This window comes from Camelina sativa, chromosome 15 (assembly GCF_000633955.1).
Source record: "Camelina sativa cultivar DH55 chromosome 15, Cs, whole genome shotgun sequence".
Classification (NCBI taxonomy): domain Eukaryota; kingdom Viridiplantae; phylum Streptophyta; class Magnoliopsida; order Brassicales; family Brassicaceae; genus Camelina; species Camelina sativa.
This window is the reverse complement of record NC_025699.1, coordinates 4624820-4649612: the sequence shown is the minus strand read 5'-3', so window position 1 is coordinate 4649612 and position 24793 is coordinate 4624820. Positions and strand designations below refer to the sequence as shown.

General features: G+C 38.9%; 7 protein-coding genes across 8 annotated transcripts; 1 reads left to right on the top strand and 6 right to left on the bottom strand.

The window, feature by feature from the left end:
- On the bottom strand, positions 4713–7422 carry LOC104748129 (sorting and assembly machinery component 50 homolog B-like). The gene is made up of 5 exons (XM_019236630.1): positions 6715–7422; positions 6369–6635; positions 5756–6241; positions 5067–5549; positions 4713–4961 (listed from the first exon to the last, which is right to left on the bottom strand). Exons 1-5 carry the CDS (start codon positions 7420–7422, stop codon positions 4878–4880), a joined length of 2028 nt encoding a protein of 675 aa, XP_019092175.1. The 3' UTR covers positions 4713–4877.
- On the bottom strand, positions 7368–10421 carry LOC104745301 (sorting and assembly machinery component 50 homolog B-like). 2 transcript variants are annotated; one of them, XR_760739.2, is made up of 6 exons: positions 9869–10421; positions 9256–9741; positions 8567–9049; positions 8358–8461; positions 7734–8063; positions 7368–7428 (listed from the first exon to the last, which is right to left on the bottom strand). XR_760739.2 is itself a non-coding variant. In XM_010466501.2 (4 exons), exons 1-4 carry the CDS (start codon positions 10367–10369, stop codon positions 8378–8380), a joined length of 1554 nt encoding a protein of 517 aa, XP_010464803.1. In that variant the 5' UTR covers positions 10370–10421; the 3' UTR covers positions 8200–8377. The 2 variants fall into 2 exon arrangements, 1 of the variants encoding a protein (XP_010464803.1); XM_010466501.2 differs by lacking the exons at positions 7368–7428; positions 7734–8063 and having other exon boundaries at positions 8200–8461.
- On the bottom strand, positions 10891–12331 carry LOC109129201 (B3 domain-containing protein REM8-like). The gene is made up of 3 exons (XM_019236920.1): positions 12102–12331; positions 11770–11879; positions 10891–11683 (listed from the first exon to the last, which is right to left on the bottom strand). Exons 1-3 carry the CDS (start codon positions 12283–12285, stop codon positions 11303–11305), a joined length of 675 nt encoding a protein of 224 aa, XP_019092465.1. The 5' UTR covers positions 12286–12331; the 3' UTR covers positions 10891–11302.
- LOC104745300 (ferritin-2, chloroplastic) lies at positions 12857–14679 on the bottom strand. The gene is made up of 8 exons (XM_010466500.2): positions 14320–14679; positions 13998–14081; positions 13845–13905; positions 13681–13768; positions 13538–13599; positions 13329–13394; positions 13191–13254; positions 12857–13096 (listed from the first exon to the last, which is right to left on the bottom strand). Exons 1-8 carry the CDS (start codon positions 14598–14600, stop codon positions 13056–13058), a joined length of 747 nt encoding a protein of 248 aa, XP_010464802.1. The 5' UTR covers positions 14601–14679; the 3' UTR covers positions 12857–13055.
- Positions 14985–18511, bottom strand: LOC104745299 (cytosolic endo-beta-N-acetylglucosaminidase 2-like). Its single transcript, XM_010466499.1, has 11 exons — positions 17946–18511; positions 17618–17755; positions 17435–17544; positions 17249–17360; positions 17058–17165; positions 16834–16946; positions 16612–16693; positions 16410–16490; positions 16207–16259; positions 15956–16091; positions 14985–15877 (listed from the first exon to the last, which is right to left on the bottom strand). The coding sequence occupies exons 1-11, from the start codon at positions 18447–18449 to the stop codon at positions 15179–15181; spliced, it is 2136 nt and encodes a 711-aa protein (XP_010464801.1). The 5' UTR covers positions 18450–18511; the 3' UTR covers positions 14985–15178.
- Positions 19108–21300, top strand: LOC104745297 (protein trichome birefringence-like 32). The gene is made up of 5 exons (XM_010466497.2): positions 19108–19592; positions 19705–19876; positions 20007–20206; positions 20316–20474; positions 20758–21300. The coding sequence occupies exons 1-5, from the start codon at positions 19108–19110 to the stop codon at positions 21098–21100; spliced, it is 1359 nt and encodes a 452-aa protein (XP_010464799.1). The 3' UTR covers positions 21101–21300.
- LOC104745298 (dehydration-responsive element-binding protein 2B-like) lies at positions 21206–23171 on the bottom strand. The gene is made up of 2 exons (XM_010466498.1): positions 22959–23171; positions 21206–22465 (listed from the first exon to the last, which is right to left on the bottom strand). Exon 2 carries the CDS (start codon positions 22437–22439, stop codon positions 21402–21404), a length of 1038 nt encoding a protein of 345 aa, XP_010464800.1. The 5' UTR covers positions 22440–22465; positions 22959–23171; the 3' UTR covers positions 21206–21401.

Sequence of the window (24793 nt, the reverse complement as noted above, 5' to 3'; positions counted from 1 at the left end):
CTCTCTAAAAATAGTAATGATTCCTGCATTACACTGTTGACCATCAACACTCTCATAATTTACGCCAACAGAACTTCCCCGCTCCGCTCTTGACAGTTGCTCGACACCATTTACCACCTCCACATGCAATACTGGTTTAAGTCCATCTGTGTCCAATGACGTTAAAAATACATATACATCATCGTCATCTTCAATATTTGACTCTCTCCGAGCTTTAGATTGACGGTAACTCAATTTCAGCTTTCCACCGGTTTCATTTATTGCGCTCTTCTTCCGTATCTTATCTACTAACACAGAATATGTTATCTTCTCCAAAGATGTCGTCTTAAACAATATAGCATATAGTGGATTCTTGGAAATCCACTCATGCTCTGAATAGTATCCGCCAATGTCATAATGTACACTTGTGTGGTTATTCTTCTTCATGGCCTCCTGGAAATATAACCATATAAAAGACAATTACAAATCCAAAGTTGTACCGGTTATACCATTTATCCTTAAATCTTACATTTGTACCAGTATTTTCAGTTATCCTATACTCTGCCGCTCCACTAAAATTGGTCTACTCATATATGAGATTCTCTTGATTCAACACGATTCAAACACTACATAACAATGCAATTACCTAATCGTCTCTTTAAACCGAATCTATCAATCCAATGTACATACCCAAACAGCAAATGCCAAGATCTAATGAGCCCCCAAATTTTAANGTAAGTGTTCAGTTGTTCCGACACTAACATTGTTGGAATTTAATAGATTTTCGTGTTTTTATAGTTGGCCTTTACTTAAACTTTAGGGATTCAAGTTGGCCAAATTTTGAATATTGATAATTCATCAGTTAAGAGGTTCTGGTTGGAAAATTTTAACGATATCGTAATTTTCCCGTATTTTGTTGTAAAATGATATGAGAAGAACAAAGAGTCCCATATACTTTGAAGAGAGGTTCATATGAAACAATACAATAGCTTGTATTAAGAAAAAATAAAAATAATTGTCACTATATTTTTTTCATGTTATGGACTTCTTCTTACTTCTAATTTATCTTAATATCAGCAATACATACTTGAGATAGCAGACGTTGATACACATCAAATAAACATATTGGTTTTACCAGTTGAACCTTTTAGTTGTACCTGTTGAATCTGAAAGTTGATTCAGTTGAACCTTATTATGCATTAAACCCATTAATAAGTGTTATTCTTAGCTGTCTCCAGATGAACTTGGTTTTCTGAATTACCACATCAAAACACATACATAAAATGAAGAACTTAGTTTGTCAAAAGTTACAATTGGTTCTACGATAAACAACACAAAACATAGCATTCCATAAAAGACAGATACATAAAACAAAGTGCTTAGGTGTCCTCAGTTTGTTAAGCAATGGAGGCTGCAGAAACTTTTCCAAGTTTATGCCAGGTTTAAACTTCATTTGCCTCCTCCTCTTACGACGACGTTCCGCAATAGAACGGAACTTCTTTTCTTGTGTTCTTCCACCACCAGTTTTAGTGTACTCTGGCGGCTTAGCCATTAATTGTCGAATTGCAGCAGGAACATTCCAGTCAGACTCATGGGGCACAACATAAATTGTTCTGTAATATGCCAATGCCCACGTCTCAATCAAGTAATATATTGAGCAGAGATCATGCATTTCGATATGCACTCTTCTTACTTCTCTCCTCATGAGATTTCTGAGCGCGGCCATGGCATGGACACATGGGTACTTGTCGATATCAAAACATCTGCAAGAACAACTTTTCATTTTCAAGTCCACCAAATAAGTCTTCCCATCCAGACCTATGACGTTGTACTCAAGGTGGTAGCTGTTTAACTCAATCACTGTTAAACGTACTGCAATTTCACAACGGTCATGCAATTCATTCTCCACAACCGGCACCAGTTTCCTTGTGTTTGATGCACCAGCAGAATCTTTCCTATGTTTGTTGAACCATTCAGAAAATTTCTCAATAATAGTATCAATCATAGGCAACAAATGGGTCTTCCTTGCTTCAACAAACACACTGTTCATTGATTCGGCTGCGTTGCTTGTGTCAATGTTGTACTTATCTCCTTCAAAATGGCATCTTGCCCATTTATCCAACCCAATCTTTTCATCTAAATATTTAGCGGCATTAGGAAACCTCCTTCTAAAATCCATAAACTCTCTATCGAAATCATTCTTAGTATAAATATGAGCGCACTCCTTGAATTTATCTGAAGCTATATCCTTGTCGGTCTTGACATATTCTCTGAGGTTTTTACTTAAATGATATATACAGTGAGCATGCCTTGCACTTGGGTACACCTCCGAGATGGCATATATTATGCTTTTATGCCTGTCACTTATAAAAACCAATTCAGGATCATCCGGTACGACGGTTTTCAGTTTGTTGAAAAACCATGGCCAACTAACATGATTCTCAGTATCAATCACACCAAACGCAATGGGGTAATGGTGATGATTAGGATCCTGAGCTGTTGCGAAAACCAACATACCACCATACATAGTCTTCAGATGTGTTGCATCAACAACTATTACCTTTCTCATTGCCCTAAACCCTTCAATGCAAGCCCCTAAAGCAATGAATAAGAATTTGAACCTTTTTTCTTCGTCCAACTCGACACTTGTTATTGTCCCAGGATTCACCATTCGTAACATGTGTAGATAAAATTCCAAATTCTTGTAGCTTGTTTCAGGACTCCCTCGCACATCTTTAACATGTTGTTTTTTCCCTCTTAAGGCGGTGGAGTAGGAACAATGCAAACCCAGTCTACCTCGAACTATACTCATGATGTTTTTAGGAGTCAGGGTATCAAATATACCTGGATAATCTTCATGCAAAACAGATGCTACTAGTCTTGGTGTGCCTTTTTGTTTGATATAGCTTGTACTGTCTTCAGACCGAGAGCATGTGTGCATGTTTCTATGTACTCTAACACTCCAAAAATCAGAATCCTTAATTTTTCCAGCTCGCAAATACCATTCACAACCTTTTGAAGCTTGACTACATTCCACCATAAGACGCTTCGTGTCAGACGCAACTGTCTTCACACCATAACAGTGCTTATTTGCAGCTTTGTTAAGCACATCCCATACTGCCTCTTTAGAAGAAAATTCTTGAAATATTTCAAGACCTGTACCATCATCCCATTCTTTATAAGTGTGACTTACTTCTACATGACGTGGAGGCTCATCATATTCAAGCCTACCAACCTCAACGACATCCACATTACCTATCAGGTTATCCACATCCACTACATTCTCAGAATTTCCAATAACAACATTTTCAACAATCTCCATTCTCTCAACATTCTCCATTCTCTCAGCATTCTCCATTCTATCAGCATTGTCCATCCTATCAAAATTCTCCATTCTATCAGGATTCTCCATTCTATCAGCATGCTCCATTCTCTCAGCGTTCTCCATCGGATGTTCAATATCCGTTTCTTCAACTATAGGCTCTACAATAACCGGCTCTTGTTGTAATGTTTCCCCCTCTCTAAAAATAGTAATGATTCCTGCATTACACTGTTGACCATCAACACTCTCATAATTTACGCCAACAGAACTTCCCCGCTCCGCTCTTGACAGTTGCTCGACACCATTTACCACCTCCACATGCAATACTGGTTTAAGTCCATCTGTGTCCAATGACGTTAAAAATACATATACATCATCGTCATCTTCAATATTTGACTCTCTCCGAGCTTTAGATTGACGGTAACTCAATTTCAGCTTTCCACCGGCTTCATTTATTGCGCTCTTCTTCCGTATCTTATCTACTAACACAGAATATGTTATCTTCTCCAAAGATGCCGTCTTAAACAATATAGCATATAGTAGATTCTTGGAAATCCACTCATGCTCTGAATAGTATCCGCCAATGTCATAATGTACACTTGTGTGGTTATTCTTCTTCATGGCCTCCTGGAAATATAACCATATAAAAGACAATTACAAATCCAAAGTTGTACCGGTTATACCATTTGTCCTTAAATCTTACATTTGTACCAGTATTTTCAGTTATCCTATACTCTGCCGCTCCACTAAAATTGGTCTACTCAGATATGAGATTCTCTTGATTCAACACGATTCAAACACTACATAACAATGCAATTACCTAATCGTCTCTTTAAACCGAATCTATCAATCCAATGTACATACCCAAACAGCAAATGCCAAGATCTAATGAGCCCCCAAATTTTAAAAATGTACAAAACCGAATCACTTACATGAATTAAACGCCACAGACGAGAGTATAAGAAGGACGCGGCGGTTATTATGTCGAAGGCAGCCGTCGAGCAAGAGTAATGGAATGAGAGCTGCTCCGAATCGCGAGCTTCCGTTTTAAAAGAGCTTCTCCGTCGACCAGAGGAGCAGCGTTCGCGATAATATTTCCAGGTGCGTCGACAGTTTTTTTTGTTTTTGTAAATTCAACAATTATTCATTAAGGGTAAAATGGGGATATCACATTTTGGGTGGTATGCAGACTCTCAAGTGGTACGCAAAATCAAAATTTTCCCCTAAGTGGCATTCCAGCAATAAATTCCTTGTTACTAGTCCTGGTAAATGATCCACAGCGTCAAGAGTTCATCAGCATCATTAAAAATAATGGCTGTTTTTCAACCAATTAATGGTGGTTCAATAGTATTTTTTTTTTTACTTTTTTCTTTCTTTATTATCATTCCTCGTGGATTCAGAAATGAGAAATCCATGCAAACATATCAAAAAAAAAAAAAAAAAATCAACTCTCCTTGTAAAATTTTCTTGATTTAACAATAAAATCAAAGATTCTGCCAGTCACTGGGACACGGCTTTAAAGACCAAAAAAAAAATACCATATCATAATTGAGTACCTTTCTTCAGCTAAAATTTCTCAGGACGAGGCAGAGAATGTGACGCAAACCCCTGATCTCGCTTGATCGTGTTCTTGTTTCTTCAATATATGGCAGTAGTTAAGCTGTCTCATAACAACAACAAAACGATGGATAATTTTGGTGTTAATCACTGAACTTTCTCATTCGATAAAAATGCATAAAAGGGAGAGTAGTGATGAGAACCAAACCTCCATACGGAATACACTAGTTGGTAAGACGATTCCAGCACCAACTGAAGTTCTGAATGTATCCAAGAACTTTGGAGCAGTGAAGTTCCTAAACTCATTCTCTGATAACTTTGCCATATTCCCCGCAGATGCAAACACATGCCCGTGGATTCCTCTCTCTCTTAACCATCTTACTGGCAAATCAAATGAGAGATCCGCAAACGCAGTCACCGCTGCATCTCCTCCAACAAAATCCCGTTCATTATCGCCTTTCCTCTTTGGCTCGTTGGGACCAAGTCCTCTGGTCTTGAATCCCCATAGTGCAGATGGCCCACCTAAAGAGCATAGAGGCGATGAATTGCCACCCAAGAAGAATCTCTCTGGCACAGAGGAAGGACGGTTCTGGTATCCGCTTCCCCACGGAAAGGAGACACCCCCAGATACACCAAAGTTGAGAGCAGCGTTGTAAAACCCGAACGGAACAGCATAACGAAGATCAATCTCCTGAGAAAACAAATGACAATGGGTGCTAAAAAGTATCAGAGGTCTAAGATTCTTGTTATTTCCTCTCACAGTGAGCATAAATTTCAGACGTACTACACTAGGGAAGATATGAATGTAAACAAGGGACTGGTACCACAGAAATTTGCTGTGTAAGCAAATTCAACTTCCCAAACTTAGATAAAGTCCATGTAAATGAGGGAACCAACCTGCTTAAAGAAGCGTAAGCTTCGGCTATCAGGAGCAAGACCACCAATTTGAGAAGTAGAGATAAAAGCATATCCACTAGTTGGCCTCAAGTATGAGTTTCTCTGGTCAAATTTGAAAGTATACTTCAATGCAGAAAGCAGACTGTGTCCCAGTTGCCTCCTTATTGATATTGAAGCCGTTCGGGATGGATCTATCAGATTACGCCACCCAACCGTGTAGACCAGCTCGTGATACTTGCTTGAGATAAGACCGAGAGAAAGACCGAGGGAACGTTCTTTATACGATGAAAACTTAAGCCAGTCTTGAGTCGAAAGGTAAAGACGAGAAGTAAAAGGAGTAGATAATCCTCTGAACCTTGGCAGATACATCCCCAAGGCAACCTCAGCAGAGTTGTCATAGCCATGAACTATAGACCCGTCCCAAATATCTCCATAGCCAAAAATGTTCTTATACTTCAAAGATGCTTCAATGCTTGATGATCTAGCCTACAAGAAGCATCACAGTTATGTCCAACTCTTAAATAAATTCATGAAATAAGATCAATGCACATCATCAGTCCAGATTCAACTCTATTGAAGCATAGCAGTGGATTGTTACTATTAAAGGCAATACCTCAGCTTTAGTGTAAACGCCAATTTGGCCGGTGAGAGGGCTTTTGCTCTCAACAACTTCGATTACAACATTGGTGGTACCAGGAAGCTCAGGAGGACCAGAATCGAGCGTAATGTTAACGGAATCGAAGATATCTAACGCTCGGAGATTCGAATTAGCAACCCTAGAAGCTTCGAGAAGCTCCTGCAACGTGGTCGCCTCTCTCGCAGCTTCCAATTCCGCCTCGATGATATGGTCTTTGGTCTTCTCNTTGAAATATTTCAAGACCTGTACCATCATCCCATTCTTTATAAGTGTGACTTACTTCTACATGACGTGGAGGCTCATCATATTCAAGCCTACCAACCTCAACGACATCCACATTACCTATCAGGTTATCCACATCCGCTACATTCTCAGAATTTCCAATAACAACATTTTCAACAATCTCCATTCTCTCAACATTCTCCATTCTCTCAGCATTCTCCATTCTATCAGCATTGTCCATCCTATCAAAATTCTCCATTCTATCAGGATTCTCCATTCTATCAGCATGCTCCATTCTCTCAGCGTTCTCCATCGGATGTTCAATATCCGTTTCTTCAACTATAGGCTCTACAATAACCGACTCTTGTTGTAATGTTTCCCCCTCTCTAAAAATAGTAATGATTCCTGCATTACACTGTTGATCATCAACACTCTCATAATTTACGCCAACAGAACTTCCCCGCTCCGCTCTTGACAGTTGCTCGACACCATTTACCACCTCCACATGCAATACTGGTTTAAGTCCATCTGTGTCCAATGACGTTAAAAATACATATACATCATCGTCATCTTCAATATTTGACTCTCTCCGAGCTTTAGATTGACGGTAACTCAATTTCAGCTTTCCACCGGTTTCATTTATTGCGCTCTTCTTCCGTATCTTATCTACTAACACAGAATATGTTATCTTCTCCAAAGATGCCGTCTTAAACAATATAGCATATAGTAGATTCTTGGAAATCCACTCATGCTCTGAATAGTATCCGCCAATGTCATAATGTACACTTGTGTGGTTATTCTTCTTCATGGCCTCCTGGAAATATAACCATATAAAAGACAATTACAAATCCAAAGTTGTACCGGTTATACCATTTGTCCTTAAATCTTACATTTGTACCAGTATTTTCAGTTATCCTATACTCTGCCGCTCCACTAAAATTGGTCTACTCAGATATGAGATTCTCTTGATTCAACACGATTCAAACACTACATAACAATGCAATTACCTAATCGTCTCTTTAAACCGAATCTATCAATCCAATGTACATACCCAAACAGCAAATGCCAAGATCTAATGAGCCCCCAAATTTTAAAAATGTACAAAACCGAATCACTTACATGAATTAAACGCCACAGACGAGAGTATAAGAAGGACGCGGCGGTTATTATGTCGAAGGCAGCCGTCGAGCAAGAGTAATGGAATGAGAGCTGCTCCGAATCGCGAGCTTCCGTTTTAAAAGAGCTTCTCCGTCGACCAGAGGAGCAGCGTTCGCGATAATATTTCCAGGTGCGTCGACAGTTTTTTTTGTTTTTGTAAATTCAACAATTATTCATTAAGGGTAAAATGGGGATATCACATTTTGGGTGGTATGCAGACTCTCAAGTGGTACGCAAAATCAAAATTTTCCCCTAAGTGGCATTCCAGCAATAAATTCCTTGTTACTAGTCCTGGTAAATGATCCACAGCGTCAAGAGTTCATCAGCATCATTAAAAATAATGGCTGTTTTTCAACCAATTAATGGTGGTTCAATAGTATTTTTTTTTTTACTTTTTTCTTTCTTTATTATCATTCCTCGTGGATTCAGAAATGAGAAATCCATGCAAACATATCAAAAAAAAAAAAAAAAAATCAACTCTCCTTGTAAAATTTTCTTGATTTAACAATAAAATCAAAGATTCTGCCAGTCACTGGGACACGGCTTTAAAGACCAAAAAAAAAATACCATATCATAATTGAGTACCTTTCTTCAGCTAAAATTTCTCAGGACGAGGCAGAGAATGTGACGCAAACCCCTGATCTCGCTTGATCGTGTTCTTGTTTCTTCAATATATGGCAGTAGTTAAGCTGTCTCATAACAACAACAAAACGATGGATAATTTTGGTGTTAATCACTGAACTTTCTCATTCGATAAAAATGCATAAAAGGGAGAGTAGTGATGAGAACCAAACCTCCATACGGAATACACTAGTTGGTAAGACGATTCCAGCACCAACTGAAGTTCTGAATGTATCCAAGAACTTTGGAGCAGTGAAGTTCCTAAACTCATTCTCTGATAACTTTGCCATATTCCCCGCAGATGCAAACACATGCCCGTGGATTCCTCTCTCTCTTAACCATCTTACTGGCAAATCAAATGAGAGATCCGCAAACGCAGTCACCGCTGCATCTCCTCCAACAAAATCCCGTTCATTATCGCCTTTCCTCTTTGGCTCGTTGGGACCAAGTCCTCTGGTCTTGAATCCCCATAGTGCAGATGGCCCACCTAAAGAGCATAGAGGCGATGAATTGCCACCCAAGAAGAATCTCTCTGGCACAGAGGAAGGACGGTTCTGGTATCCGCTTCCCCACGGAAAGGAGACACCCCCAGATACACCAAAGTTGAGAGCAGCGTTGTAAAACCCGAACGGAACAGCATAACGAAGATCAATCTCCTGAGAAAACAAATGACAATGGGTGCTAAAAAGTATCAGAGGTCTAAGATTCTTGTTATTTCCTCTCACAGTGAGCATAAATTTCAGACGTACTACACTAGGGAAGATATGAATGTAAACAAGGGACTGGTACCACAGAAATTTGCTGTGTAAGCAAATTCAACTTCCCAAACTTAGATAAAGTCCATGTAAATGAGGGAACCAACCTGCTTAAAGAAGCGTAAGCTTCGGCTATCAGGAGCAAGACCACCAATTTGAGAAGTAGAGATAAAAGCATATCCACTAGTTGGCCTCAAGTATGAGTTTCTCTGGTCAAATTTGAAAGTATACTTCAATGCAGAAAGCAGACTGTGTCCCAGTTGCCTCCTTATTGATATTGAAGCCGTTCGGGATGGATCTATCAGATTACGCCACCCAACCGTGTAGACCAGCTCGTGATACTTGCTTGAGATAAGACCGAGAGAAAGACCGAGGGAACGTTCTTTATACGATGAAAACTTAAGCCAGTCTTGAGTCGAAAGGTAAAGACGAGAAGTAAAAGGAGTACGAAATCCTCTGAACCTTGGCAGATACATCCCCAAGGCAACCTCAGCAGAGTTGTCATAGCCATGAACTATAGACCCGTCCCAAATATCTCCATAGCCAAAAATGTTCTTATACTTCAAAGATGCTTCAATGCTTGATGATCTAGCCTACAAGAAGCATCACAGTTATGTCCAACTCTTAAATAAATTCATGAAATAAGATCAATGCACATCATCAGTCCAGATTCAACTCTATTGAAGCATAGCAGTGGATTGTTACTATTAAAGGCAATACCTCAGCTTTAGTGTAAACGCCAATTTGGCCGGTGAGAGGGCTTTTGCTCTCAACAACTTCGATTACAACATTGGTGGTACCAGGAAGCTCAGGAGGACCAGAATCGAGCGTAATGTTAACGGAATCGAAGATATCTAACGCTCGGAGATTCGAATTAGCAACCCTAGAAGCTTCGAGAAGCTCCTGCAACGTGGTCGCCTCTCTCGCAGCTTCCAATTCCGCCTCGATGATATGGTCTTTGGTCTTCTCGTTTCCTTTGATGATCACGTCGTGGACACGAACCGGCACAGGAGCAGCTCGCATCCGACGGAAAAGCGATTCCGCTTTGATCCTGTCTACACTGGACCGGCCTTCGCGAGTTTGAGATTTCGACTCGGTATCATCATCGTCTTCTCCTTCGTAATCATCCTCTTCTTCTTCGTCTCCGTTCAGTTCTTCAACTTCTTCTTGGGGTTCTCGGATTGGTGGATTCACGTCGGGTTCTTCCGCCGGATTCGCCATGAGGCCGAGAGATATCAACTGAGAGTAGGAATTTGGAGTTTTCGGCAAATCGACGGAATCAATTTGACGAGAATAAGAAGTCGGCGTCTATATAACCTTCTAGATCATACAGAAGGTTAATTGAAATCTCTTGCTTCCTCGAAAGTTCAAAACGATACACCCTACTAAACGATGTCGTTTAGCAAATAATAATAATAATTAAAATGTTTTTGTTATTTGACATCGGATGAGTATGGACTTTGTCTGTTTTGCTCATTATTTTGCTTAATGCAATTTTGGATTTTTTTTTGGGTAGTCTAATCTCTCTATTATGAGAAGATGAATATATTCGAGGAGGCCGAAGAAATGTAAGTATTCATTTAACGGTGTCCCTCAGTATGTATATTATATAGATTACGAAGATAAGTTACTCTATAAGGTCTATATGCACAGTATATGATAACTACTTATTGAGATTTAGTATTTGATATCCGGAAGGTTTTCAATACTTGAGGATGATGAGTCTGAGTTGTAACATCAAAGGAACCAGCCAAACCAACCCAAAATATTAGCATTTCCTTCGACCATCCCAAACTACTAAAACCTTGTTACAAACTAGCCAAAAACCACAAAAAGAACATACAGTTCAATTTTCAAGTAGGTAGTACTACAGAAGCAAATACAAACTCAGGGAAAGTTTAAGACTTTGGAGCAGAACTTAAGTAGATGATTAGCTGTGTCTTTTCTTTCCTTGATGAGTTCCAGCTTGAAGGACTCACCTATATTCACTCCATTAACATCACAGAACTCTCTCCACTCTTTTCCCAGTCTCATTTTTCCATGTTTGTCGTCCGGTTTAAGACTCGTCGTCCGTCTGATACCGTATCGATCCACGAGAGTTATCTTCCTCGCATTCTCGATACCATTCGCCTTCACAAATGTCCCCGGTAGACACTACCATAAAGAACTCGAAAACATTACAAAATTTGACAACAATGTTGAAATGATTGATGCAAACTTACTTACCAGTTTATACTTCTTGAAATTGTATGGTCTGAGAGTTAGTGTCAATAATCTGCATTGGCTCGTCGTTGAAGAAGAACAAAGGTGGAGAACAGGTGTCGTACCGGTTTCCACGAGCTTAAGGGTTAAAACATCGTTGACTCTTAGTCGATTTTCGAAGCAGAAACTTCTCCAACCGTTTCTGATGTAAACCTCGCCGTCTGGTTTATGACTCGGGATCAATTTCCATGGTATCCCATCTTCATTCAATAGAATAATCTCACACTTACGATTCACCAAACCATTAGATCTTGAGAAACCTCTAGGGAGAAACTGCATAACTTACAGAGAGTGTATATCAGTATATGATTAGATTCTAAAGAGAAATATTTCACTGCAGTGCAGAAGTAATCATTCACCAGACTATCTTTGCGTAGATTCGATGCGGTGACACGTGATACAAAACAAGAGTGATGATCTGATGAAGATCCTTCATCTGCTGTGTTCTGATTCTTCTCTGAATCTGAATCTGAATCTGTTTCAACTTTGGATGAGAACTTAAACAGAATCTTGGTATTGCAGTTCAACTTAACCAAAGTGTACATTGGATCCGGTTTTGTGCTAAAGAGAGAATTAACCAAACTACCAGTGTGTATGTATACACAACATTGAATCCGGTTCGCTCAAATGATCAATACTGATACAAAAAGGTTTTGAGCCAAAGCAAGAGGATTGAGCTCGTAAGTCGTACCAGAGGATATTTGAATGACACAATGATGATCATCATCAAATTGAATCTCACAGCAGCTTGGACCAAAACATGTGACATGGAACAACAAGTCTCCATCATGCCTGAAAACAACTATGTCGCCGACTCGGAGGTCATGGCTGGTGGCGAACTTTTGCCAGCCTTCGGTGAGTCTCCGACCCTCCATCTTCACTTGCCAGGTTATATCAGAAGCGTTCGATTTCAGCTTCACCACCGCATTGTCTTCGTTTGTTGTTCCATCTAAGTGCCTTAAGAAGAAACACATGGGAATGTTCTGCAACAAAAGAAACCCAGAGAGAGAGAGAGAGAGATCAAACAAACAGTATTTTAAGCGTAGCAAAGAAAGAGAGTGAAAGAGAGATAGATCACGAGGTGGCTGTGGAATCCAGGAAGAAGAGGCTGGAAGAAGTGTGGATTTATCGGTGAGGAAGGTGAAACATTTTCCATTGACGATCGAAGAGCTTTTTTTTTCTTGAATAAAAGCTTTAAAGTCGCTTCGTATTCTCCAATTTTGGCTCTGTTTTGGTGGTTTCTTATAGAGACAAATCTTTTTTCCAACCCCATGCCGTTTCAGTATGTCATACCGACACGTAGTTGGCTCCGACCGACGAGGGATCTCTATACTCTATGTCATAGTATATGATTGGCATATTTAAACCAAAATCAAACCAAGTTTTTTTCTTTCTAAACAAAATCCAAGTTTTTAGACTTTTTAGTCATCAGTAAAACCTATGGGCTATGGCAAGAGTCGCATTAAAGCAGTGGACTTGCATTTATTATCAGACTACGAGTTATTACATTATTCAGGAGCATTAACAAACTCTCAACCATTCGGTTAAACAAAACCAAAGAAAAGAAAGGACGAACGGTGCCGTATAGCACAAGGAAGACTGTCACCGAATCAGAATCATTATCAAAAGCTGCAGCTCTACTTCCTTAAACCTCATTGAGAAGCATTTGATCAAAATGCCACACTCCTGCAGTTTTCACACCGGAAGGGGAGTTATTTAGTGTAACACCCAAAAGGAAGTGCAATTGCAGTTTTGAGGCTTATGGATTTGAAGGACTTACCGTGACCCTTTCCCATTCTTCTTAGCTGTGCAACGTACTCTGAGATTTTCTTGATGGCTTCGACCTGGTTTTACAGGCCACATGAGGAACGTTGCGTATTTTAAAGTAATGATAAGTGTGAAATTTTGTGTGTTTTACCTGATCGCCTAGAAACTCAGATTCTACAAAATCAACCAGCTGAACATCATTGTTCTTCACACCAACCTGTAGGATCAAACAGGGGAGAGAGATTATTAATCTAATCATCTTTGTTTTTACTGTCAAAGCCTGCTCTGTGATACTGCGATCATGGGTTTAAGGCTTAGTGTTCATACTTCTAATGATGAAATAACTGATAAGGTCCTTACACTTTGTAACTTCAGAAGCTTTTCATTAGTAAGTTTCTCCAAAGACAATGCAAGCTCCATGGCTGATTCATAAAAAAGTCAGAATCATTAATCAAGAGCATAATATTTAAAAGACCATAGTGATATAATATGAGTCAACTTACCATACAAAGCATCTCCCTTCTCCTCGTGATCAAACTCAGAGATAGGCATCAAAATAGACTGCAGCTTCACTCTCCCACCACGCTTGTTCTGGAGATTTCAAATCCATCAAAACATAAGTAACACTATCAAAGATCCACAACCTGACAGTTTTATCTGAAGTTACCTGATACTCCATAAACTTCTCAGCATGACCTCGTTCTTCAAGACTCGAATCGTTAAAGAACCTATATCAGTAAAACAATACAACAACAAAAAGATGATGACCAACCAGCTGAAGAGACACAAATACGGTTTTCTTTACAATAAAGGAACTCACCTTGCGAAACCTTTCAAGCCGACATTATCTCTGTCGAAGTAGGCATACAGCGCATGGTAGATGTAGGAGACGTTGTACTCCACGCTACGATGATTCACACAAAAGCAAATAAGACATGTTAAGATTCAGACACACACCGTCACGTATTAACCAATATAACCAACCAATCTAACTCGATTCTGACAAGCAAAATTATTATTTTTAGATTTAGAACAGGCGCACAATGATAAGTGAATCGAAGCTGAATCATTACCAAACTATGACGATTAGGTTATAAAATAAAGCAAAAAAAAAAGCGCTAAAATAAAATAAGTGCACATACTTGATCTGATCGTTGATCGCAGATTCAGAGTCATCGTGAAACTTGTGGCGAGCGAGAGAAACAAGAGGGGTAGTGGGAACGAGATCCATTTCCCTTTTCACCTCCTCAAAAGGTTCGAATACAACTCCGGTTAACGACTTCGTATTAGTTCCTTTCGCAGCCTTTACAGAAAACGTAGATCCACGAGAAGAAAACAGAGGATTCGACGAATTTCTCGACGGATGAAACAGATTCGTTCCGCCACCGGAGAGAGAGAGAGCGGGAGAAGCCTTGAGCAACATTGGTTTCTCGAGATGTAGAGATAGAGATTAGAGAAAGCAAAGAAGAGGAGAGTGTCTCTGTGTTAAACGTCGGAGTAAGCGAACGAACTGAGAGAGAGTAGGTTTAATAAGAGACGGCGACGGGTCAAGGGGATGTGAATGACGTGGTTTACTATTCGTTAGACACGTGGAAATACGGGAAAAGGCTTGTGGCATACGCATGGTGTCTCTAGAATCGTCCTTTGAGCAAATTAAGGCGTCGTGTAATTTATCCAACGTAAGATGACAAGGAAAGTAGGAAACAAGTGAAAATGATGGCTTATAATAATAGTAAGATAGTAAGATATTTATTAATCAACAACAGCTGCCCAATATAAAAATATATCAACAAAAAGAATTACTAAAAATGTTGCAAGATTATCATTGATCTGCTGGGGAAAAATAAATAAAAATTAATTCGATGTTCATACAGTATGTTTCATCTTTGTATATGTAATTGATATTACAGTATGTTTCATTTTTGTATTGTTTTTTCTCAGTTACAGTATGTGTCATAGATTAAGATTTTGGCGTCAAGCAAAACCACGTAGGAGAAATCTTTAGAGACCATCCAGTATAACTAGAAGCGTAGGGGAATCATCCAGCTTGCACCATGAACCATCTTTACCACAGGTTTGAACTACGAAGCGGACTCCTTTCACTTCCGATTCTACCACCAGTTCCGCTACGTAATAGACTGGTACGTGAGCGACTCCAAGGAACACTGTCTCGCTTCTCGGTTTCTCTAAAACCTTCCTCGGTCTTACATCAGTCGACTTCGTTTTCTCTGCATACACATTATACCTTGGGAATACAGAATCTTCAACGTCTTTCTGTCTCCATTCTAGCTTAGCCCTGAGGATCTTTGAACCAGAATTACCGGGTACAAGCTCTACGTCATGAGCTTCAATGACCCATGGCGACGATGGAAGTAAAGTCTCAGGTTTCTGCTGGTACTGAACATGATCTTTGATTGAGATGTGTCCGAGCAATGCAACATATTCTGCCTCCTTTGTTGAATTCTCTGGTCTGTAGCAAAAGGCAGAGATTTCTGTCAGTGTGTAACCATCCATGACAAGATCTGTTTCGTGTACTGTCCACTCGGATACAGTCTGCGGTGATGTGGTGAGACACTGTAAGAGCAGGTCGTCGAATCTGCGGATGGGTTCTTGTGGCGCCACGAGTATGGATTTAGTTTCATGTGATGGAGATGAGAAAGAAAGCAGGATTCCAATTTTAGAGGTTTCATCTGATTTCACCTGCACCAATTCCAAAATCCTCCATTAGTAAAAACAAGAAGATCTCATAGTGTAATGTATCTAGAAGCAGAGACTTACAGAGTAGGATACTGTGATGGGGGAAGATGAAAGCTGGAGATGGGTTTTGAAGAGCCTTGTTGTGAAAGACGTATCTCCCTCGAGTTTTCCTCTAAAAGCAATGTTCCCTCCTCCGTTAAAAGATGACTCTCGAGCACTGTCAAATTCATAGTGCTTCTTGTTTAATGTTTGCTCAGAAATGTCGAAAACATTTTTCCCTTATTAGTCTTTGCTGAAATAAATATGAGGATAGTATAAGGGCCAGAACTCACTCAACAGTGACCTGGATGATATCTTTGTTGTCTTCATTGAATTCTAGGAGAGGCTGACATGAAGAACATAGCAAAGATGGAGATCAAACTCAGAGACAAACCCAGATCAAAAGATTAATTGTCATATTGTGACGGAATAAGTTTCTGGTTAATGTAAACATTAGAAGTGTGCAGTAAAGTCAAAGACAGTAAGATGGTTGAACCTGAAGACTTTGGCAAGAAATGTTGTACCATGGAGCATCTGACAGTTGGCGACCTTCGAGTGAAACATGGTAACCAAAGCCCTGAACATAAGAGAGAAGAGAGTTTTAGAACATAGCTGCACATCCAAGAAAATCAATGATTGATTCACTGTGCTGTTAGTGTTACAAGATAAGAACAAAGACTTGATCGATCTCACCTTACCTGATTGAAATCTGAGTAAAAAGGCAAGACTTGTGGATAAGTTTGGACTATTCCCCAAGACTTCTCAACAAGTGACCACCATCTGAAGAGAAAACACAAGAACGATGATAAAGATCCAGCATCTCCTTTACAACAGTAGGAAAACTAAAATGGAGCTTAAACACAGTACTGGTAGTTAAAAATTTGTAGACGACAAGGAAAGCAAATAATTTAAAGCATTACTTATTCTGAGCCGTAAGAAAATTGGGTGGTTGCGCAGTCTCATATACCCATCCAGGAGCAAACATGGCAGCTGACAGATTGTGTCTCTTCAGCAAATCAAGAGCAGCATTTACCTAGCATGTAAAAGAATAGAACGAGGAAGAAAAAATATCATGTACACATTATTGGTTTTCACGCTGTCACCAATAGAGAGGTAAACATCATAAAGAGTTTCTGAGACTTACATTCCATTGCCCACCAGCAAAAGAGCCCCGACCGAAGACATCAATTCCCATGTAGACATCGAATTTTCTGTCCCCTGCAACTTCAGCTGATAGTTGTGGGTAGTTCTCCTAAACATCATCACTCACTCATAAAAAACAAGACAAATAGAAGAAACTGAGAATGAAGAGATGAATCCAACCAAAAGGCACACCTTCCATGTATAGTTCATGAATATTCCATCACATAAGTCAAAGAAAGGTTTGTTCAGCTCAGTTAATTGATCTTGCCATTGAAGATCACCACGAACAGTGACACTATCATACCTGCAGAAAGTTATCAGATCAAAGTGACACTGTCAAAACACATACGAACAACGAAAGACTTCTGAGCAACTCACCATATGACTAATGCCCCAGGTGTAGATATATGCAAGACTTTTGTTAAATGGCTTACGAATTCCTTCAAATTTGGTATCTGTTCTTCATCAATTTCGTTCTCTATATTAATCTGCAAGTTACAATTGCAGACGTTTAGAACATAAAAATTCATGAAAAATAAAGAAAAAGAAAAAAAACCTCACCAGCCACCCATCAAAGCCTAGAGCAGTAGCAAGTTCCGCCAAACGTTCTGCATACATCTGAGCAGACTCCTTTGTGGCAAGCATCTCTTTGCAGGTAGCTTTTCCTTCATCCCATTCTGTGATGAAAGTCCCCAATACCTTTTATGTTTCCATAAACGCATGAAAGTAAACACTTTTTCCCATAAAATACTCAAACAACATACAAACCCAATTCAACAGACAATCAAATTCTCTAACTTTATCATCCTAATCAGCAAATTCAGACATATCTCAACCAAAGATAGAAACTTTGGAAGTTGAAGAATCCAAAAGTTTAGAGACAACTTACTTTAACACCATGCCTATGAGCAGTATTGGTCCAGCAAGGAGGAGGAAGAGTAACCAGAGAATGAGAGAAGTAAACAAAAACGTCCATCAAATACCAATGCCAAATCGCAAACCCGGCGTCGTTTTCACACCCTTGTACCCACTTATCATCTACATACCCTCCTTTCATATCGTGACAAACCAAAACCCTTGGACGATTCGGTAAGCCATCGGAGCTTCCCCGGAGAGGAACGGTTGAACGATTAAACTGGAAGTGAAAGGAATCGAAGTAAGAACGAGATTTCAGATCTTTAAGAGATTTGATCGGGAAAGATATAGGTAACGACGGCTTAGACAGATCGAGAAGCGGAACAGCCTCAGACTCTGCGTCGGCGCCGTCATTGGATTCCGGCATGAGGAGAGAGAGAGGGAATGAAGTGAGGAGCTTACGAGAGATGGAGAAGAAGAGATTGTAAATGTATACGAGAGTTCTTCTAGAGAAATAGGCGCGAAGAAGGTCTCGCATTGTGTTGGGAGAGAGAGAGGTCAACGGAGGAAGAAGACGATGACATATAATAAAAACAGAGCATATGACACATTCTTTTAATGTGAATTATGAATCTAAACGACATGAAGAATTCGTTTTTGTTAAGTAAAAGCTTACACGAAAGAAGAAAGAGATCAGATGCTCTATAATTGGGCCTATAAAGTAAAAAGTTGGATTCTTTCTTTATTGGGTCTTATAAAATGGCTTATAAGGCCTTGGATTGTAAAGTTAAGATATTGTTTGTTGATTAATTTTATAAAAGCTTAAGCATGTGATTAGCAAAAAGTTTAGTGACTTTCTTTGCTTTCTTTATACTTTGGTTTTCTTAGATTTTCTTACTAATTAAAACAACACTCTTATTTAATTTAAGTAATATAAAAGTCTTACGAACATATATTCGAATTAAAATATTAATTGTCGTGCTTAATTATGGGCAGCTGTAACATGGGTTTGGTTTTGGATCGTGCAAGTGCAACAAACTATAGCTTTTATTTTTTTAATAATAATCATATACTATACAATTAATTCACTATAGTCCAAATTTCATTTTTAATCAAATTTTGGCATACAATACATTGAAGACCGAGAAAGGCATTAAAAGTGTATAAAAAGAAATAAATTAAACGTTTTTTTTTAAATGACGTCGCCGTTGTTATCACCGTCTCACCGTAGAAAACGCCGTCTCACTCACCTCTTCTACACCGTCTTCGCTTTCATCTTACTCGCCATCTTCATCTACGGCCACGATTTCATCTCTTTCTCTCATCGTTCCCTTCACTCCCCAACGATCCTCCACCAATCCGCTGTCGTTGTTGTCGTCGACGAACCTCCTCCTCCTCCGCCACCGCTACTATCTCCTCCACCGCCTACTCCGCTACTATCTCCTCCACCGCCATCTCCTCCACCACCGTCACCTCCTCCGCCGGCTTTTGCGGTAGGGAAAACGCCGGAAGGATGCGATGTGTTCAAAGGGAATTGGGTCAAAGACTGGTCAACGCGACCGTTTTACAGAGAATCGGAGTGTCCGTACATTCAGCCGCAGCTCACTTGCCGCACGCATGGTCGTCCCGATAATGGTTATCAGTCATGGAGATGGCAACCTGAATCATGCTCGCTTCCTTCGTTAGTCTCTCTCTCTTTCTCTCTCAATTTCGAAATTTTGAATGCGATTAGTTTGATTCGGTGGTTGATCTTCAGATCGGTTTGCTCTGTGGTTTGTTGAAATGTGTTATAGGTTTAACGCGACGGTGATGTTGGAGAGCTTAAGAGGGAAGAAGATGATGTTTGTTGGAGACTCGTTGAACAGAGGAATGTATGTTTCTCTGATTTGTCTTCTTCATTCACAAATCCCAGAAAACTCTAAATCTATGGATACGTTTGGTTCTCTCACAGTCTTCTCTCTCAAGGTATTTGGTTCAGATTTAGAAACTCTTGTGGAATCCATTGAAGTTGCTCTGTGTAGAATGTGATGATACAGTTCACTGAGATCTGAGTATGAGGATTCTTATAGATTCTTGTGGTATGTTGTTTATGTAGGATTACAATGCAACGATTGAGTTCTACTGGGCACCGTTTCTTCTAGAATCGAATTCAGATAACGCTACTGTTCATAGAGTATCAGATCGGATTGTGAGGAAAGGCTCGATCAACAAACACGGTAGGCATTGGCGTGGTGCTGATATAGTTGTGTTCAACACATACTTGTGGTGGAGGACTGGCTTCAAAATGAAGATCTTGTATGTACCTAATCATGAAATTTTATAACTCTTTATCATTGTTTCTAATAATAGGTTCTCAGATACTGTCTTGTGATTTGATTGTTTTTTTTCAATTTGTTATTTGAAGGGAAGGTTCATTCAAGGATGAGAAGAAGAGAATTGTTGAGATGGAGAGCGATGATGCATATCGAATGGCACTGAAGACTATGGTTAAATGGGTGAAGAAGAATATGGATCCATTGAAGACAAGGGTTTTCTTTGCTACCATGTCTCCTACTCACTACAAGTCAGTAACTTCTCCATCTTTTCTGTGATTTCTAGTCATTTACAAACAGTTGCTTCAAATTCAAAACCAGGAACTGAGAAGTGAGGAGGGGATATATGGCTTAGAGCTTTAGAATAATCTAGTCCAGATTTGGTATTGAATAAAATAAGCAATGGGGTTTAGAAGGATCCGGTTTATCTTTAATAGTTCAAGTATATGTGGCTTTTGACATGATCCGCAAGTTGAAACGAGACTAAGATTTAGCTTGAACGAATAGAATTAATTTTTCTACCTCCATGGCCAGGGGCGAGGATTGGGGTGGCGAACAAGGAAAGAATTGTTATAATCAAACGACACCGATCCAAGACATGAACCATTGGCCATCAGACTGCAGCAAAACCTTAATGAAAGTGATAGGAGAGGAACTAGACAACAGAGCGGATTTCCCGGTGACTGTACTTAACATCACACAACTCTCCGGCTATCGGAAAGACGCACACACATCAATCTACAAGAAGCAATGGAGCCCATTGACAAAGGAGCAGCTAGCAAATCCGTCTAGCTACTCGGATTGCATACATTGGTGTTTACCTGGTCTTCAAGATACTTGGAATGAGCTTCTCTTTGCTAAGTTATTTTATCCATAATTCTTTTCTCTATATTTAAGATTTTATTTAGAACTGTAATTGTAAATTATGGTTAAATTTTCTGTTTATTTTGTATGTACACTATTGATTTACAAAGTAGAGAAAAAGAGTAACTCTGCCGGTCTCTTATTAAACTCAATAGATGAGAATCAACACTTCATGTTCGAAGGAAATAACAAAAACTATAGAGTTATTCAATATTTTTTCATTGTGAATCAGCTCATTAACACCTATTTCTTGTTTCTGCTATGATCAATCCAAAGATCATGGTGAAGTCTTGTAGACCATTGCCTCAGAACTCTCAAAGATCCAGGGAACTCAAATTATCGAACTCGTGACCATCGTGTGGCTCCAGATGAAGCGGATGCATATCACAACTACCAGAATATATGTGGTTTTGGTCCTCGCTCTGACCAGGACCAGGTAACATGTCTTCATTTATGTCTCCAAGGAGTTCATCAATATCAAACAACTCATTAGGATCCCAAAGTTCCTGATCACTCGGCCAAGGCCAACCATAATCTCCAACAGTAAGCAATTCAGGTTGCTGTTGCTGTTCCTGTTCCTGCTGTAGCTGTTGCTGTAGCTGTAGACGTTGCTGCATCTCTTCTTCTTCTTCCTGCTTTGCTTTCTCCTCTTCTTCCTGCTTTGGTCTCTCCTCTTCCTTCATAGCTTCGCCCCAATACTGCTGTTCAAACTCTTTCAACAAATCGTAATCCAGCACGGTATCCACATTTTGATGTCCAACCGCACAATTGTCCATCCTGGTTTCACCAGACTCTTCCCGAAAATCTAAAATCTGACTATATTGTTTACTTTCACAATCTGTATCTTCCTGCTTCACACAAACATCACTACAAAGAACCGCCTTATCCTCAAAGGTACACACCTCAGACTGACTCGACGTACTAGTAAACTCAGAGCCAACACACTGCGGGAAGTTAAGACGAGCCAAAGAACCGTACATAACCCTAGCAGCTTCATCATAAGCGGAAGCAGCTTCTTCAGCAGTAGGAAAAGTACCAAGCCAAAGCCTATTCCCTCTATTAGGTTCCCGAATCTCTGCAACCCATTTACCCCAAATCCTTTGTCTAACACCTCTAAAACTACAGTGAGGATTCTCAGGTCCTCCTTTACCTTTCATACAACCTTTCTTAGACCCTTTGGCAGGAACCTTGCGTCTGGGTTTCTCCCCTTGTATAATAATCGAAGCTTCAACAGTCTCGTTGTACTCTTTCCACTTCTTTAACCTATCAGCTACTGTTAAACCATCAGCTCGAGCCCTTGATTTCCTTTTCTTCTGTGTACTACTGGTTCCGGTTTGATCATATATAGCCATCGTCCTCTTAGTCGCAATCACAGAATCTACAAGATAGGTTAAATAAATAAATAAATAAAGTTTCGACTCAGTCTCTTTCTCACAATTCCACAAAAACAGAAAACTTTATTGAGTCAAACAGAGAATTTATAGTTATATAGAGAGAGGCACAGAAACAACTTGGGGACCAAGGGTGTATTTACTTGTTCACCAAGTTTTACTTTATTTAATAGAAAAGGAAAAAATCGGAACTGAAATTTCCCAATTTTGTTTTGGCCGAATCTTCGGGAGCAAGCTAATGATTGTAAAAAACCACTCTCAAAAACTAAGGAAATCTTCTAAAATAAAAATACCCTAAAATTGGAAAAAAAAACATCCCCAATCTTCTTTAAAACATCGAAACCTAGATACCCCTAAAATTTCAGTTTTTTCACAAATTAGTGAACACGAAAACATCTAAAACCCTAAAATCATCAAACCCAGAGACTAATTCAGCGAAAAAATCGACGAACCCAGAAAAGATTAATCAGAAAAACATACCTATCGTGAATGGCTCCAGGATTTAAAGTCGAGTCTCTTCTTTAATGGGGAAAAACAAAAATCTCTTCTTCTTTCTCACGCAGATGGTCTTTGTTGTTCGTTGTTAAAATGAAATCGATCAAAAATCAAATCTTCTTCGGAAGCTTTCTTCGCGTTCTTTCTAGCGTCTCTCTCTTTTTTTGTTTTTTTTTTTTGCCTGTGAAGATTTTAACTTTTTACCAGAAATAATAATAAAAAATATATTAGAAATTGGAGGGGTCGAAGTGGTATTTATAACTTTGTCTAGATATTTCTGATATTTTTTAATGAGACTGACTAGTAGTGTGACATGGCACTTATTAAAAACTCGAGCTCTGGATCATAACATAAACAGGTGATGACACGTGTTGAGATCGTCACCACAAAAATACACGCTCTCTTAATACGGGTAAGCAATTGGATCCTTACTATAGTTGATAAAAGCCTACAAACACATAAAAGAAACATATTTAAATTCAATAAATAATCCATTGACAAAATTATATAAAGTTTGGAAAATTACTCACGGTGCAATAATCAGATGAATTTAAATTAATTTAGATTACAAAATAATACAAATATTTTAAGAAAATTATATTTAAAAATTAATTGTAACTTAATTATTAAGAATTTATGATAAAGTCTCATTTTAAAGATTATCCATATCTGAACAAAATCTAATATTTTGAGAAAAAAAAAAAAAGATAGAATACATTATATAGTATTGAGAATATTATTTATATTCTTATTTTATCAATATATTAAAATTTTGAATTATATATTCAAAGTTTATTATTAAAATTTTGAAATACACAAAAGCAACATCACAACCAAAAGTTTATTATTATTGGGCTCTGTCTCGGATATGTGACTCCAAATATTTATACTTTTCTGAGTTCGGTGGCATATGGTCCAATGGGCCTGTATTTTATTTTTATTCCTCTATACTATTGGGCCTTAGCCTTTTCGGATTTTTATTTTTTTGGCACAAAATTGATACATCCATGATCCATGTGGGATGGAAAATCTTGACATCTCAACTAGCCCTGGACATTCGGGTACCCGTTCGGGTTCGGATCGGGTATTTCGGATTTTCGGGTATTTCGGTAAAAGGGTTCTAGATCCATTCGGGTATTTATAGTATTCGGATCGGATTTCGGATAAACATCCATCGGATTCGGATCGGATTCGGATACCCGTTCAATACCTGAAATATACTTTAGATTTGGGTACCCGTTCAATATCCGAATTCAAATCTCTCCAACTCTGATATTAAAGGTGAAGAAAATGTATGACATACATATTTCTTGTAGAAAATATTTTATTTGTTTTGCATTTTGTTTTTTTAATATATAAAAATAATATTTTGGTATCTAGAGTTCATGAGTATGGAATAAAAAAGTACAATTAAATCTCTATATAATAAGTAAAATCTCTTATATCTAAATTCCTTTTAAAAAAATAAAAGTTGTACATAGTAATATATAAATAGTAGAGGTTTGAGAATTAGTTAAAGATATTAAAGTGGCAAAATGGTTACAATGCACCCACTTAATGCTTTAGGTCATGGGTTCAAATCCTACATGTCACTATTTTGCACTATGTTTATATATGTTCGGATTAATTCGGGTACCCGTTCGGATATCGGATAATACCCGATCGAGTTCGGGTACCCGGTTTCAATAAATCCTAAATCCATTTGGGTATTTTCAAATTTCGGATGCGGATTCAGGTCGGATTTTTCGGATCGGATTCGGGTATTTTGGCCAGGGCTAATCTCAACAATTTTTGAAGTTTCCCCTACTGTACGTAATTAA

Excerpts from the sequence above, each read along its gene's own strand:
- LOC104745298 (XM_010466498.1), bottom strand. The coding sequence starts at position 22,439 with ATGGCTATATATGATCAAACCGGAACCAGTAGTACACAGAAGAAAAGG.
- LOC104745297 (XM_010466497.2), top strand. The coding sequence starts at position 19,108 with ATGACGTCGCCGTTGTTATCACCGTCTCACCGTAGAAAACGCCGTCTC. Across the intron at positions 19,877-20,006 it reads TCACAGTCTTCTCTCTCAAG|GATTACAATGCAACGATTGA; the intron begins GTATTTGGTTCA and ends TTGTTTATGTAG. Across the intron at positions 20,475-20,757 it reads ATGTCTCCTACTCACTACAA|GGGCGAGGATTGGGGTGGCG; the intron begins GTCAGTAACTTC and ends CTCCATGGCCAG.
- LOC104745299 (XM_010466499.1), bottom strand. The coding sequence starts at position 18,449 with ATGCGAGACCTTCTTCGCGCCTATTTCTCTAGAAGAACTCTCGTATAC. Across the intron at positions 17,545-17,617 it reads TAGGCTTTGATGGGTGGCTG|ATTAATATAGAGAACGAAAT; the intron begins GTGAGGTTTTTT and ends TGTAACTTGCAG. Across the intron at positions 16,260-16,409 it reads TTTCTTGCCAAAGTCTTCAG|CCTCTCCTAGAATTCAATGA; the intron begins GTTCAACCATCT and ends TCTTCATGTCAG.
- LOC109129201 (XM_019236920.1), bottom strand. The coding sequence starts at position 12,285 with ATGGAGGGTCGGAGACTCACCGAAGGCTGGCAAAAGTTCGCCACCAGC. Across the intron at positions 11,880-12,101 it reads TGTCATTCAAATATCCTCTG|ATTCAGATTCAGAGAAGAAT; the intron begins GTACGACTTACG and ends AAACAGATTCAG. Across the intron at positions 11,684-11,769 it reads ATCTACGCAAAGATAGTCTG|TTTCTCCCTAGAGGTTTCTC; the intron begins GTGAATGATTAC and ends TAAGTTATGCAG.
- LOC104745300 (XM_010466500.2), bottom strand. The coding sequence starts at position 14,600 with ATGTTGCTCAAGGCTTCTCCCGCTCTCTCTCTCTCCGGTGGCGGAACG. Across the intron at positions 13,906-13,997 it reads GGCTTGAAAGGTTTCGCAAG|GTTCTTTAACGATTCGAGTC; the intron begins GTGAGTTCCTTT and ends TTACTGATATAG. Across the intron at positions 13,097-13,190 it reads AAGAATGGGAAAGGGTCACG|GAGTGTGGCATTTTGATCAA; the intron begins GTAAGTCCTTCA and ends TGAAAACTGCAG.
- LOC104745301 (XM_010466501.2), bottom strand. The coding sequence starts at position 10,369 with ATGGCGAATCCGGCGGAAGAACCCGACGTGAATCCACCAATCCGAGAA. Across the intron at positions 9,050-9,255 it reads GCTTACGCTTCTTTAAGCAG|GAGATTGATCTTCGTTATGC; the intron begins GTTGGTTCCCTC and ends TTGTTTTCTCAG. Across the intron at positions 8,462-8,566 it reads CTAGTGTATTCCGTATGGAG|CTTAACTACTGCCATATATT; the intron begins GTTTGGTTCTCA and ends GTTATGAGACAG.